This window comes from Cryptotermes secundus, unplaced genomic scaffold (genome assembly GCF_002891405.2).
Source record: "Cryptotermes secundus unplaced genomic scaffold, Csec_1.0 scaffold241, whole genome shotgun sequence".
Taxonomy (NCBI): domain Eukaryota; kingdom Metazoa; phylum Arthropoda; class Insecta; order Blattodea; family Kalotermitidae; genus Cryptotermes; species Cryptotermes secundus.
Genome location: NW_019739944.1, coordinates 302,729 through 315,573, shown reverse-complemented (window position 1 = coordinate 315,573; position 12,845 = coordinate 302,729). Strand labels below are relative to the sequence as shown.

The 12,845-nt window shown below is 43.5% G+C and overlaps 1 protein-coding gene across 1 annotated transcript in view; it reads left to right on the top strand.

Moving 5' to 3' along the window:
- The first annotated feature begins 2,926 nt into the window (after positions 1-2,926).
- LOC111872079 (ATP-binding cassette sub-family G member 4) overlaps positions 2,927-12,845 on the top strand; it is a 28,262-nt gene continuing 18,343 nt past the window's right edge. The window contains exons 1-3 of the mRNA XM_023865622.2: positions 2,927-3,128; positions 3,888-4,005; positions 11,329-11,518. Of these exons, the coding sequence (XP_023721390.2) occupies positions 2,927-3,128; positions 3,888-4,005; positions 11,329-11,518 (510 nt within the window). The remainder of the gene's footprint in view (positions 3,129-3,887; positions 4,006-11,328; positions 11,519-12,845) is intronic.

Genomic DNA, 12,845 nt, shown 5'->3' with positions numbered 1-12,845 from the left:
AACCTTGAAGTGATTTGGTGTGTACCAGGTGCTTTAATTGCAGCCTGACTTTCTGATAAAACGAAGATGTTTCTGTTTCTGTGGTTCCTATCTAGATTCTCAACTGCCCATGCCTTAATGGCATACACCTCTGCCTGGAATAACATTGTGTACTGTCCAAGATTAAAACTAAGTTCATGCCTTGTCCCATAGCAATACATCCCAGATCCAGTGCTATTTTTTGTCTGGAGCCATCTGCATACCAGATTAGACCCTCTTTTCTGTTGGGCTGAAACCCCTCTATCAGGAAATCTGACTGTGAATGGTTTATGAGACCCCATCTGTACGATGGGTTCTTTTTCATGTCCTGAGTCATGTGTGCATGTCTGAAACCTTCGGATTTAGATTTACATTGATCATTGCAACATAGTCTGTAATTTCCTAACATGGCCTCTGCTTCCTTCTGCAGATGCAGTTGGAGAAGTCTTACTATGATTTCCATTGCAGCTGTTGGAGCTGTGCCCATTGCTCCTGTCATTCCCAAGCAGGCTATTCCTTGCAATTTGCTAAGTTCTGCCTAACTTTGTTTTGAGTTTAACTCTAGGCCACCATATAGTGGCAGCATAGGTAACTATGGGTCTTACTACAGCAGTGTATGTCCAGCACATCACTTTTGGATTCGGTTCCCAAGTTTTCCCGAACGTGCCTCTGCATGTCCAGAAGGTCTTGTAGGCCTTGTTGGTAAACTGGTCCGGCTGCTTCTTTCATATCAGTCCCATGCCTAATGGTAGTCCAAGGTACTTGACTTCACTGGATAGCTGGATGGTTTTGTTGAAAAGGATTGGTTCCTTAAGTCCCTTTGTATTCCTCCTCCAGTAAAGGTTCTAATTGCAGTCTTGTTTGGGTTGATAGACAAGTTTGTTCTTTCGCACCATTGTTGTACTGTGCGCATGGCTGTTTGTAAGACCTCTGACACAGTGTGAAGAAATTTCCAATTGAAAAGGACTGATATATCGTCAAAATATCCTACTGTGTAATATCCACTGCTGTTGAGCTCCCAAAGAAGAACGTCCACGGCCAGGCTCCGCAGCAGAGGCGAAAGGACACCTCCCTGCCGACAGCCTCTGATCACAGACGCAGCCAGGGTCTGTCCCAACAATCTAGCAATTACGGTCCTGCTTTCCAGCATAGCACAGATTCATCTGCATGTTGCGGGCTCAATGCCATGAATTTTAGCAGCCTGCTTTATAATATCAAATGAGGTTGTATCAAATTTCCCACTATGTCAAGAAATGCTCCTAGGGCAATACATTATTTTCAATAGTACATTCTATGCGTGTTACCACACTGTGAAATGCAGTTTCAGTACATCTACCTATTTGATAAACATGTTGGTTTCGGCGTAAAGGATAATTCTTCAATGCACCGTCCATTATGTGCCTATCAACTTGTTTGTTTGTTTGTTTGTTTGAAGGTGCCTAGCGCCCACCTAATTTTTGATTGATTTATCCCACATTTGGCCACTTTCCAGTCTCCCCTGTTCGTTATGAGTTCGCTTATGCCCAGCTTTTGCTGACTCTGTCCAGCATCTGAATCCTCAATCAGCTTTGAATTACGAACGTGAATTCTGATTAACTTTTTTTAGTGTCCCCTTTCCAGTTTAAGTTCCCTGACCATCGGGTAGCTTAACAGAGCTAACCCTGTTGCTCGCCTGTTTTGCCATGATCTTCATGAGTATGACACTGCCTGGTACATCATTTATCTCCTGGCAACACCTCCTTCACGAAGATTTTTGCTTTCCTTATTATTTTTTTGTAATAGGTGAGGATTTCCTTATAGGTGTCCCACTGACCTATTATTTCCGCTGCATTAAACAACGTTCTTTTTTTGGCTCTCAGCCAACTCCGTTTGTTATTCCACCGAGTTTCCGTCCTTGGTGAGCGAGTTGTCTTGGGTGAACAATTTTGATATCAGGGAAAGATGGACCTGGTCAACAGATCGATCTATGTCCCTTGTCCTGCATACTTCTCGAAATAATCTCCAGGTTCACTTTTAGGTCCTCTTTGTCCGACTCCCAATTGGTTCTCTTGGGCTTCCTGACGGTAACTTGATTTGTTGTTATGTTATCTATTTGAAAGCATGTGTATCTGTGGTCTGATGAAGACGGCTCATCAGATACATGCCAATTACTTAGCAGGTTTCATATTTATTTGTCTCTAGTGTCAAGTGAATAACCTCCTTCCTATTGCAGACCACAAAAGTATCTCCGTTCCCATGATTGAGAATATTCAGGTTCGAACTTACCAGAAATTCCATGAAGCTTTCTCCTCTTGGATTGGTGCCGGTGCTCCCCCACAGTGTGTGGTGTGCGTTGGCATCATACCCAATGATGAGTTGCCTTTTCGTGCTGTAGCAGTGGTCAATGATGTCCCTCACTTCTATCGTTGCTGGTGGTTCATCTAAATCTTATGGTAGGTAGACTGAAGCAGCAATACGTTCCTCACAGCCCCCGCCATATGTTATCCTCATCGTTGTTGCGCCTCTAGAACAGAAGTCCAGCAAAGGTAAGGCATTAATATGATTCCAGACATAAAGACAGGACTTTGCATTATTTTCAGATGCTACAGAATAAAATGTGCCTTCCCGTATTAGTTAAACATTTTATTTGGTCTCTGCATATCCAGGGTTCTTGAATAAGTGCTACATCTGCCCTTCCTTGAGCTAGCTGCTGGCATAAAGTTTCCACCCCTTATCCCCACCCCTCAACATTGGTTGGTTAAATCCTGTTGGAATGTTGAGCCCGAATGTTGGGGGAACTTTAACGGTACTCCAGGAAGACAACCCAAGTAGCTGAAGCTACCCCTATCTGAGGGTTCTCCTGCATTCGTCCCCTGCAAACAGTAATACCCGAGAGTCATGATGCCACCGCGTGGGAGCCCCCGGTCATATGACGCCCTTGCACTTCATGTTAGCTCAGCCGGCAGTCCCAGCTTGTCACACTGACCCAGACCCAGAGACTGATGTTGACCAGCGGGACCACGAGGAGGTGTCCCAAACTGTATCCCAACTCACCCCCCGGTCCATGACATGCTCCCACCAGGGACACAACCGTAGTTCTTCCAACTTCATTGAGGATGTCATTACTACCTGTAACGTATGAACTTAAGTAGGTTATACATTTTCTGAATCACCACCCGTACGTAGTGTACAGTCTAGAAATTTGGTACACAGTTACACGCATTTATTTAGTATCTGCTCCTATATTTTTATAATAATATAATTGTAAACAGATTTCTTATGATTTTCTTCTTAAAGATTAATATTTTCAATACAAAAATATAGATTCATGGCTTAATGTGTCAGAATTTTTCATTGCATTATACTTTTAAACAAATCTTGCGATTCTTTGTCTCAAAGACTATTTTTAAAAACATTTTTGATGTAATTATATTTAATGACTTCACAAACTTGTGTGTCAGACATTCAGTGAGCAGTCAGTACTTACAGAAAAACCATAAATATCTGTATACTGAATTTCAGGATAGTAGAGTTTGTAACTGTTCAACAAAATGTACCTTCTTGTTCCACTTTCACATATCAGGCCCTCTGTGCTGTTCTACTTAGAATTATTTATAAAATTATGAATCTCATAGACATTTGTCAGGACTCTTTCTACGGGTGATCAGCCACTACCTACAGAGGACAACAGAAACATAGCAGAAACGTAGACATCCATGCCCAAAGTGGAATTCGAACCCACTATCCCAGTGTTTGAGCGGGCGAAGACATTACAAATGTAGTACCTTAATGTGTAAAAATTAACATTGCAGAGATAGCACTTCTTGCTTCACTATAAGCCTGCCTTTTATAGAAGGGTGTACATTTAATCGTGCTTTTGTTTATTGCAGGCCGACGCACAATTCTTAAGGCAGTGAGTGGCAAATTTCGAGCTGGGGAGCTGACGGCCATCCTCGGCCCTTCTGGAGCAGGCAAATCTACTCTGATGAATATCCTCGTCGGATACGTGTGAGTACCAGTAGAAGCAGACTGACTGATAAAAGAAATTTCGTCAGCGTACAACATAAATTTCCTCAGGAAACACATGCCCATTCTGTGAACCTATAGAAGCTTTCGGATTTGAATAAAACTGCGTCTCGAATGTCGAAAATTTTTTGAATTTTTATTAATTTTCAAAATGTAATAACTCACGAAGTACATTAAAGAACAATTTGTTTGGGGATGTGACTCCTTGGTGTCCGGTGGAATTTTCAGAGGAACACACTGACTTTGACCATGAATGTTAGGGCAGTACACTCTTCCGAAACGTCGGTGACATTCTACTGGACTGCACAGCGTCACATCTCTGTACCGCTCTATTAAGAACCTCGAAGCCTGGCAGTTCACCCGTATTTAGATCCAGGATTTCAGTATGAAGTAAGACGAATATGTCTTCATTGCGGATGTTAAGTTACAGGTCGGAATAATGACGTCATATGTTCGCCTTACGTCACCCATTATTCCAAAACCAAGAGTTCGGTATTCCTTACAACATTATCACGTACGTATAGGAGTGACTATAGACGAGGTTTATATTGGTAATTGGATTTATTGAACTCTTACAGTACGTAATTATGAGTAACTATAGCGCTAACACTAATTCTCACACTTTGCAGTTCACTACAGCACGCACTAAGTCTTATAAGTCTGCTGTATCTTCACCGGTTGTCTCTTGGTGACGGCTTCCAACACCATAGGTTCCTCAGCTTCCGTGTTCTTGTCCTTACTGGCCGGCGACTGTCTCATAACTAAATTCCAGACTAGTCCTGCTTAAAACACCTAGATACGCACCACACAGAAAACACCTCTCCCAACAGCTCTATTGTTGCATCACGTAGCTGTTTCACTGACCGCGTAGAGAACACCGCTTCGCAGTTACTCCATTACTGCGTGTTACAAATCTGTTGCCTAGCAACGGACATGTTTGCAGAGCCGTTCCTAGCAACCATTGTCTCTGCTGCCTTCACGGTTCTTGCCTTGAGCAAATATGCCACAGAACTTACTGCTTTCAAAATGTATGATGTGATGTAGGTCAGTGATACACTCGCACTAGCTACGTACTCGTATATTCCAACGGAACGTGCATGCAGAGAGTTGCATAATTCGTCTCTAAATTGAAGCATACAATAAAAACATGTAATATAAATAAAGCATACTGTGACATCTAGATTCCTTTTCTAGGCAACGGCTCGGTAAACATATTCCTGCAGCAACGAATTCGCAGGCAAGGATCGGATAACTTCCCTCTCTGTGCAACGGCACTGTGAATACAGTAATAGAATCAGTGTCGCAAGGGGCTTTTTCTATGTGGTTCACACATATATCCATTGCTAGGCAACGGATGTGCTTTCTGTGCTGTTTTCCGACCTGAGACTATATAAGGAGAAGCCAATAATAATATTAGTTCGACACACCCTTGTGGAGGCGAGGTCGAATACCTCCACCGTGACCCTGCGAGTCGTAGGAGGCAACGAAAAGGGAAGTCTCAAATCTGAGAGGGTAGAACATGGTCAGGAGTCCCAAGGGACTCGGACCCGAGAAAGACTGCGCTGTCAAAAGCCAGCAGCATGTATAAAAGGCAGACCCGTCCTCTCGCCAGAGAGGGCAGCCCACAAAAATAAGACGTAAATATCAAACAGTAATAAATATCTGGTCATGAGCTCTAGATGGGGCTCGACACCAAGACTTACTGACTGACTGTCTGACTGACCGTCAGTCGCAATGTGACTTTGGCTTTGAATTGTCAGTTCAGTTTTCAGTCGAACGTCAGTTTGTGAAGAGAAGACGTAGCATGTGACCGTATATGTGCCGTAGTTACAGTGAGACTATTAGAAATCCGTTGCCAGTATATGACTAGTAAAGACTGAAAACGCTTAGCGCGTCGTAGTGATTTGTGAAGTGGAAAGATTAGCGATAGCGCTGTAAGGTGTTGTGATTACGAGTGACTGTAAAAGAATGTGTTAATAAAACCAATCATCCAATCCTAAACCCGGTCTTATAAGTCACCCATACACGTGATATTTTGTAATGATTCAGGGCTGTGAGAAATAAGTATTACGAATGAGGAAAAGTAACTCTGTGATAACCTATTATATTTATGCACTGAATAGTTACGATAGTTTAGGCCAGACTATCGACTCTTTCTCTAACGAGTACCACAAACTGAAGGTAACGAAAGGGATTGTGAAAATGCTACTGCTAGAGTCGGTAATAAGAATTCCTGTTCCTGGTACAAGTGGGAGCATGTAACCTCCTCTCCTCCTGTTTCCAGAACCATTACATAAGCGTGTGACATCAGTTGTTGGTTATAAGTTTCTTTGTTTTACTGAATTCGGCTCGTTATTCGCGTCTCGGAACATTTTAATTTAAAATGCGTAAAATAGAGCAAAATAACTAAGTGGAATGGTAAAAGTAGAGGTAAAGTTGTTTCTGTGCTTAACTGATTAAGAACTACGCCATGAAGACGTATGTGGGAGTGGATGTATAGATCCACGTATTCTTGACCTCAGTACTAGTTGGAGGTGAGTGGTCAGTTTCACACCCAGGCCGCTTAACCCTCCGGGGAAAGAACGCCCCATAACCATTGGACGAGAGGTTGGATGGGCCTCAGGGCCGGTAAGGACAACGTGAAGAAGACAAAATTCTTGACACTAAAGACACCCGAACTCTGATCTCGGTCGTCCAGCCCGTAGCCGTAAAACTATGTTGAATTAATAGTGCAATCTTANTGCTTAACTGATTAAGAACTACGCCATGAAGACGTATGTGGGAGTGGATGTATAGATCCACGTATTCTTGACCTCAGTACTAGTTGGAGGTGAGTGGTCAGTTTCACACCCAGGCCGCTTAACCCTCCGGGGAAAGAACCACCCATAACCATTGGACGAGGGGTTGGATGGACCTCAGANAGAACTACGCCATGAAGACGTATGTGGGAGTGGATGTATAGATCCACGTATTCTTGACCTCAGTACTAGTTGGAGGTGAGTGGTCAGTTTCACACCCAGGCCGCTTAACCCTCCGGGGAAAGAACGCCCCATAACCATTGGACGAGAGGTTGGATGGGCCTCAGGGCCGGTAAGGACAACGTGAAGAAGACAAAATTCTTGACACTAAAGACACCCGAACTCTGATCTCGGTCGTCCAGCCCGTAGCCGTAAAACTATGTTGAATTAATAGTGCAATCTTATGATGCGTCGTTTGAAATATACAATATCTGGGGTAACATTTGAAGCTTGTGTAATATTATGTCAGGTATAGGTAGTAGAGTCAATAGTTTTCTGGATTGGCCGCATAGTGGAGCTGGTATGCACTACAGCGGATACGTGGAGCCACAAGATTGTGCCGCGTCCGTTCTTCTCTCGTTTCAGCGAGAAGCGATCACATACGTTAGGTGTATTCAGAAAGAAAGTCAGTGTTGCGAAAAAAAAGTTATCTGCGAGCGGCGGAAGTCGATAATGTTGCAGTTTGAACAACCGGCAAACGTCAAATTCTGTCAAAATTTAGGCAAATCCGCTAGCGAAATGTTTCAGATGATCAAGCAAGCGTGCGACGATAAAGCCTTGGGCTGTAATGCTGTGTTTAAATGACACAAACGATTTGCACAGGTGAGAGACAATTTGGAATATGATGAGAATACCAGTCGGCAAAGAACGGCCAGAACTGAACTCAAGATCCAAGAAGTTGCAACGTTGGTGTGTGCCAACCGCTCCCAAAAGGTAGATAAAATTGCAGCAGCAGCAGGGATTAGTCATGGTACTTGCCACGGAATTCTGTCTTATGACTTGAACATGTCTCGTCTTCCACGCGTCCTGACCAAAGACCAGCGTGATGATCGCATGAGCTTTTGAGGTGACCTGATCCATAGTGCTGATAAGGATGGGACATTTCTCCACTGGACCATAACAGTAGAGGAAACATTGTGTTTTCTGCACGATCCGCAACTGAAGCGACAATCGGCCACCTGGAAATCGCCATCATCGCCAGGTAGGAAGAAACCGAGACAGGACAGCTCAAAAGGCATGGCAATGCTTGAACTGTTTTTCGACTCATCTGGAATTGTTCACCCGGAATTCATCCCAGAAGAAACGACTGTAAACAACCACCGCTACAAGGTGATCATTCAGTGGCTGCGCAATTCATTTCGTCGTAAGCGTCCTGAGCTTTGGCGCAGGAAGAACTTGCTGTTGCTACACGACAACGCCCCTGCACATCGCTATGTGCTTGTACAATCGCCTGATCTCGCACCATGCGATTTCTTTTCCTTTCCCGGCTTGAAAGAAAAGCTACGTGGGAGTTGAATTCACCCGGCCGAGGAGATCGTCACTGCTACAAGGGAAGCCGTACTGGACCTTCCTGCAAATATCTTTCAGCAGTGTTTCCAGCAGCTNCACAGTCTTATATTGCGGTGTTTATATTTATTTGTTGTAGGATGTTCCTATTAAATGTGAATGTTTGATTTCTGGGAAGTCTTTATTTGTGAAATATTTATTCAGTGATACAGTTTATGATTAAAACGGGGAGCCATAGCGATGGTATAACGGATGAACGGTCGGAATTTGATTTACAGCAGAGAAAGAGATATTTCTCTCCTCCACAGCGTTCAGGAGGTACTCGGTAGCGTTTTTACTTGAGGCACTATGCTACAAGCCGGAAGGTCGCGAATTCGATCCCCATTGACGTCATTGGAATTTTCAATTGACCTAATTCTTCCAACTGCACTATGAACCTGGGGTCGGCTCAGCCTCTAGCAGAAATGAGTAGCAGGAATTTTCCTGGTGGTAAAAGGCGGACGGCACGTAAGGCTGACAAATTCGCCGCCATCTGTGAGCCGATTGTCTAGAAAATGTGAGACTCGACGTCCCACAGTCCTATGGGCCTTCATGGTCTGCTATAGGGATAGTTTTTTTTTACTCCACAGCGTCCAGACCGCCTTTGGGGCCCACTCAGCCTCTTTTGTAATGGATACCGACGGCTCTCTCCCAGGGAGTAAAAGATATTGACTTAATCTTAGCCCCTGAAGATGAAGATTACTCGTATATGTTCCTCCGAAACTTCGACTGACTTTCACCGGACTGCACGGCGTTATATCCCAGAAGGTAGAACTCTTTATTAAGTCTTTAGTTAGCTCGTATATGTGGTATTAACTTCATTGTAACTTACATGTAATAACTTCCATAAAAGGTCCGTGAACGGGACATCTATTTACAGTGATATACGTAATAGGCATATAATTGTAATACCAGTCTATAATATAGCACGGGAGAAGCATGAGGTTTGACTTGGTATTTATGGTCTATAGAAGTAGCACATAAATTGTAATTCAAATTACATAAAGGAAAAACTTATATTATTTTGTTCTATGTAAGAGACACTAACTTGTCCTGCCTCAGAAGTGCACTGTCCATCACGACTTTTCTCCTTCCGCCTTTCGAAAATAACCTGTCCCTTTCTCCAACTCCTGTCCTGAAGACGGAGGCAGTAACAATAGTGATCTAGACTTGTATGTAGGAGTACTCGGTTCGAATCTTGGACAGGACACAGGTTGCCTTGACAAGTTTTCTACGGTTTTCCTCAGACCCTGCAGTCGAATACCGGGATATTACCTTGACTATGATATGCTTCTTTCAGGTCCTTTTAAATTCTGTATTCACCACTCGTCCTACGTATTTATCTGAAGCCATAGTGCTGACAGCATCGTAAAATAAACTACAATGGAGCAACATTTTCCTCCGAAATATTGGTATCTGAACGGTTTGTAATTCAGAAGACTTCTGTATGAATGTTTGCAGCTGTAAAAATCTCAGCCTTCAAAGAAATAGTTTTCTAACAGTGTTACATTAGCTAGAGTAGACCCATTGCAGCAAGATGAATCTCTATGTAAGATTTGAGGCTTTCACGGCGGTGGCTATGAAGAAAGCAGTCTACTGGGATTTGGCACCGTGTATATGTGGTGTTAACCGACGTTTCGGAGGAACGTATCGCCTCCATCTTCAGGGTAGAAGAAAAAATATAAGAAATCCGCAGGCGAAGAGACCGTGAGAACCGGTAAAAGCACACTGCTTTTACATTACAGAGGGAAACTATGAAATTCTTTTCTGAGCGTGTAACGTTCGCAATAAATTTCACTGTGGGCTCCCTTGGTGGCACGACAAATATCCATACTTGAAGCAGGTTTGGTGTTACCATAGCCACAGCGTCCCATATGCGAGCTTTCAGGTTTTGAAGTTCGTTGATATTAACCCGGTAGACAGTGTTCTTCACATAAATCAATAAGAAAAAAATGTATTGAGGTTAAATCTGGCGACCTAGGAGGCATGCGATTGGTCTACCTCTGCCGATCCATCTCCCAGCCATCTCTTTGTCCAGGGGATTCCTACCATGATGGTAGAAATGTGGCGGAGCCCCCATCTTGTTGGAGAATAATTTGAGGTGATGTTTGGGGCAGCGCATACAGCTCCAGCATGTCCAGGGACGAACGTCCGATCACAGTCTTTTCCGAAGAGAAGAACGGTCCAGTCAACTTGTCATGCATTAAGCCGGCCCTCACGTTCACTTTGGAGCTGCTCTCTCCAACTCACATGTGACATATGGATTTTGACTTCCCTGAATCGTACAGTTTTACTTGTTTACGGCTGCACTGACATGGAACGTCGCCTTGTACGAGAAGCGCACTTGGCGCACAAAATCGGGTGACGCGTCACGTCTTTGTAGCATGGCCAGAGCGCAGTTTGTGCGTGCTACTTGGTCACTCGGTGTCAGCGCATGAATCCTTTGAATCTTATACGCTCTTAAGCGGAACCCTTTATGTAGCACTTCATGCACTGTTGAAGGTGGAATTTGTAACTGTAAGCTAGCAGCACAAATTGATTTGCGCGGACTTCGCTGGAATGCCTCTCTAATGCGATTGACATTTTCATCAGGGGTCCGTGTCTTTCCAGGAGATTTTACATGCAACAGACTGCCTGTAGTCCTCAGTTTGTTGTCTCAGAACCAAATGATTTTCCGTATAGGAGGTTGACGTCCATGTTGCGTTGTAAAACGACGCTGGACAACCGTAAGAGATTGCAACTCTGCTATCCACAACACGCATTGAACCTGTTCCTGTGGTGTTGATATTGTTACTGAGATCACCGGAAGTCACCATCTGGCGCATGCGTGTAAACCGGCTTTCCGATAACATAAACCGGATACGTGTATGACAACTTGTTTTCGAGATACACATTTTTTATTTTGAATACTTTTCATCCCGACACTTCATATTAACCTCTAACATTATTATGTTCTTTGTAGATCTGCTGGAGTGTCTGGCACTATCAAGACTAATGGTCATCCTAGGCAACTGAAATTTTTCAACAAGCTGTCCAGCTATATCATGCAGGAGGATCTAATTCAGCCCTTCCTCACAGTGCAAGAGGCCATGGAAGTTGCAGCAAACCTCAAGCTCGGTGACGAATTGAAGTTTACAGAGAAACAGTTGGTTGTAAGGCAATACACCTGTACAATTTTAGGTGCATTTAAAACCCTGTGGAGAACATATTAAATTTACTCATGCAAATTCTTTTTTTTTTTATTTTAATTCGCTTAGTGGGGGGTGGAGTCCAACTGGGTCCACTCGGCACGGCTTCCACTGATTGGCCTATTGTAGCCTCCCCCGGGTGATTATGATGATGGAGAATTTGGTGGAATGAAGATTGGCAGGGGAAACCGAAGTACTCGGAGAAAACACGCCCCAGCGCTACTTTGTCCACCACAAATCCCACTTGACCAGACCCGGGATCGAACACGGGCCGCAGCGGTGGGAAGCCAGCGACTAACCGCTTGAGCTATGGCGCGACTATTCCAATTCTTTGTCGGTCCACTGTCTCTCTATAAGAAGAAAACTGCCAACTGTGAATGAATTTCTAAAAATTTCATATACAGGGGTAGCAATAATATTTATTAGCACTTTCCAAATTTTGCTAAGGTTGGACAAGAATTGCAGTCATTTTACATGAAAACCTGCTTTGGTTTCTTTGCACATCTCAAGGGTAACTTTCTCAGTATTTACAAAAGAAAAACTAATTTTAAGTGTGAGCAATAGAGAAAAATGAACACACATTTTATGTTTGTACACGTTTCCCATAATTCTTACAGTTTTCCAGATAGCGGAACAGAAGACTTCACATTTACATTTCCCGAGTTGTATGTTGAACAATTAACAGAAGCTCTTCTGAGCACACTCGGAAATTGCTGAAAAATTGACAGTTGATTTTTCAAAACCACACGTAGTTTACAGACGTATCATGTTCTTGGTAAAAATTAAATGAACATTCTTTCAACGTGAATTTGTGAATCTGAAGGTGAGCCGGGTTAGCGCAGTCCTTATAGCGACTGGCTACTGGCTAGATTACTGAGAGGTCAGGGTTCGAGTCCCGGTAGAGCTAAAAGTTTTCCCTTCTTCATGTCGTCCAGACCGGCTCTCAGGTCCACACAACCTCCTATCCAGTGGGTACGGGGGGTTCTTTCCCCGGGGGTAAATCGGCGGGAACGTGAAGCTGACCACTAACCTCCAACTAGGCCGAAATAAAAAAACGTGGATCTATACGGCCATTCCCCCATACGCCTTCATGGCCTAGTGCTTAATTAGTTAAGTACAGGGACAACTTTACTTTAGCGTCTGTACAAATGTATATACATAGGTCGAATAAAAAGTAGTGGCAACGCCTCTATAGTTCTGAAATGACTTTATTACCTGAGGTAAACACACTTACATTCCTTCAATATAATCGCCCCCCATGTGTACCACCTTCTGCCAAATTTGTGGAAGG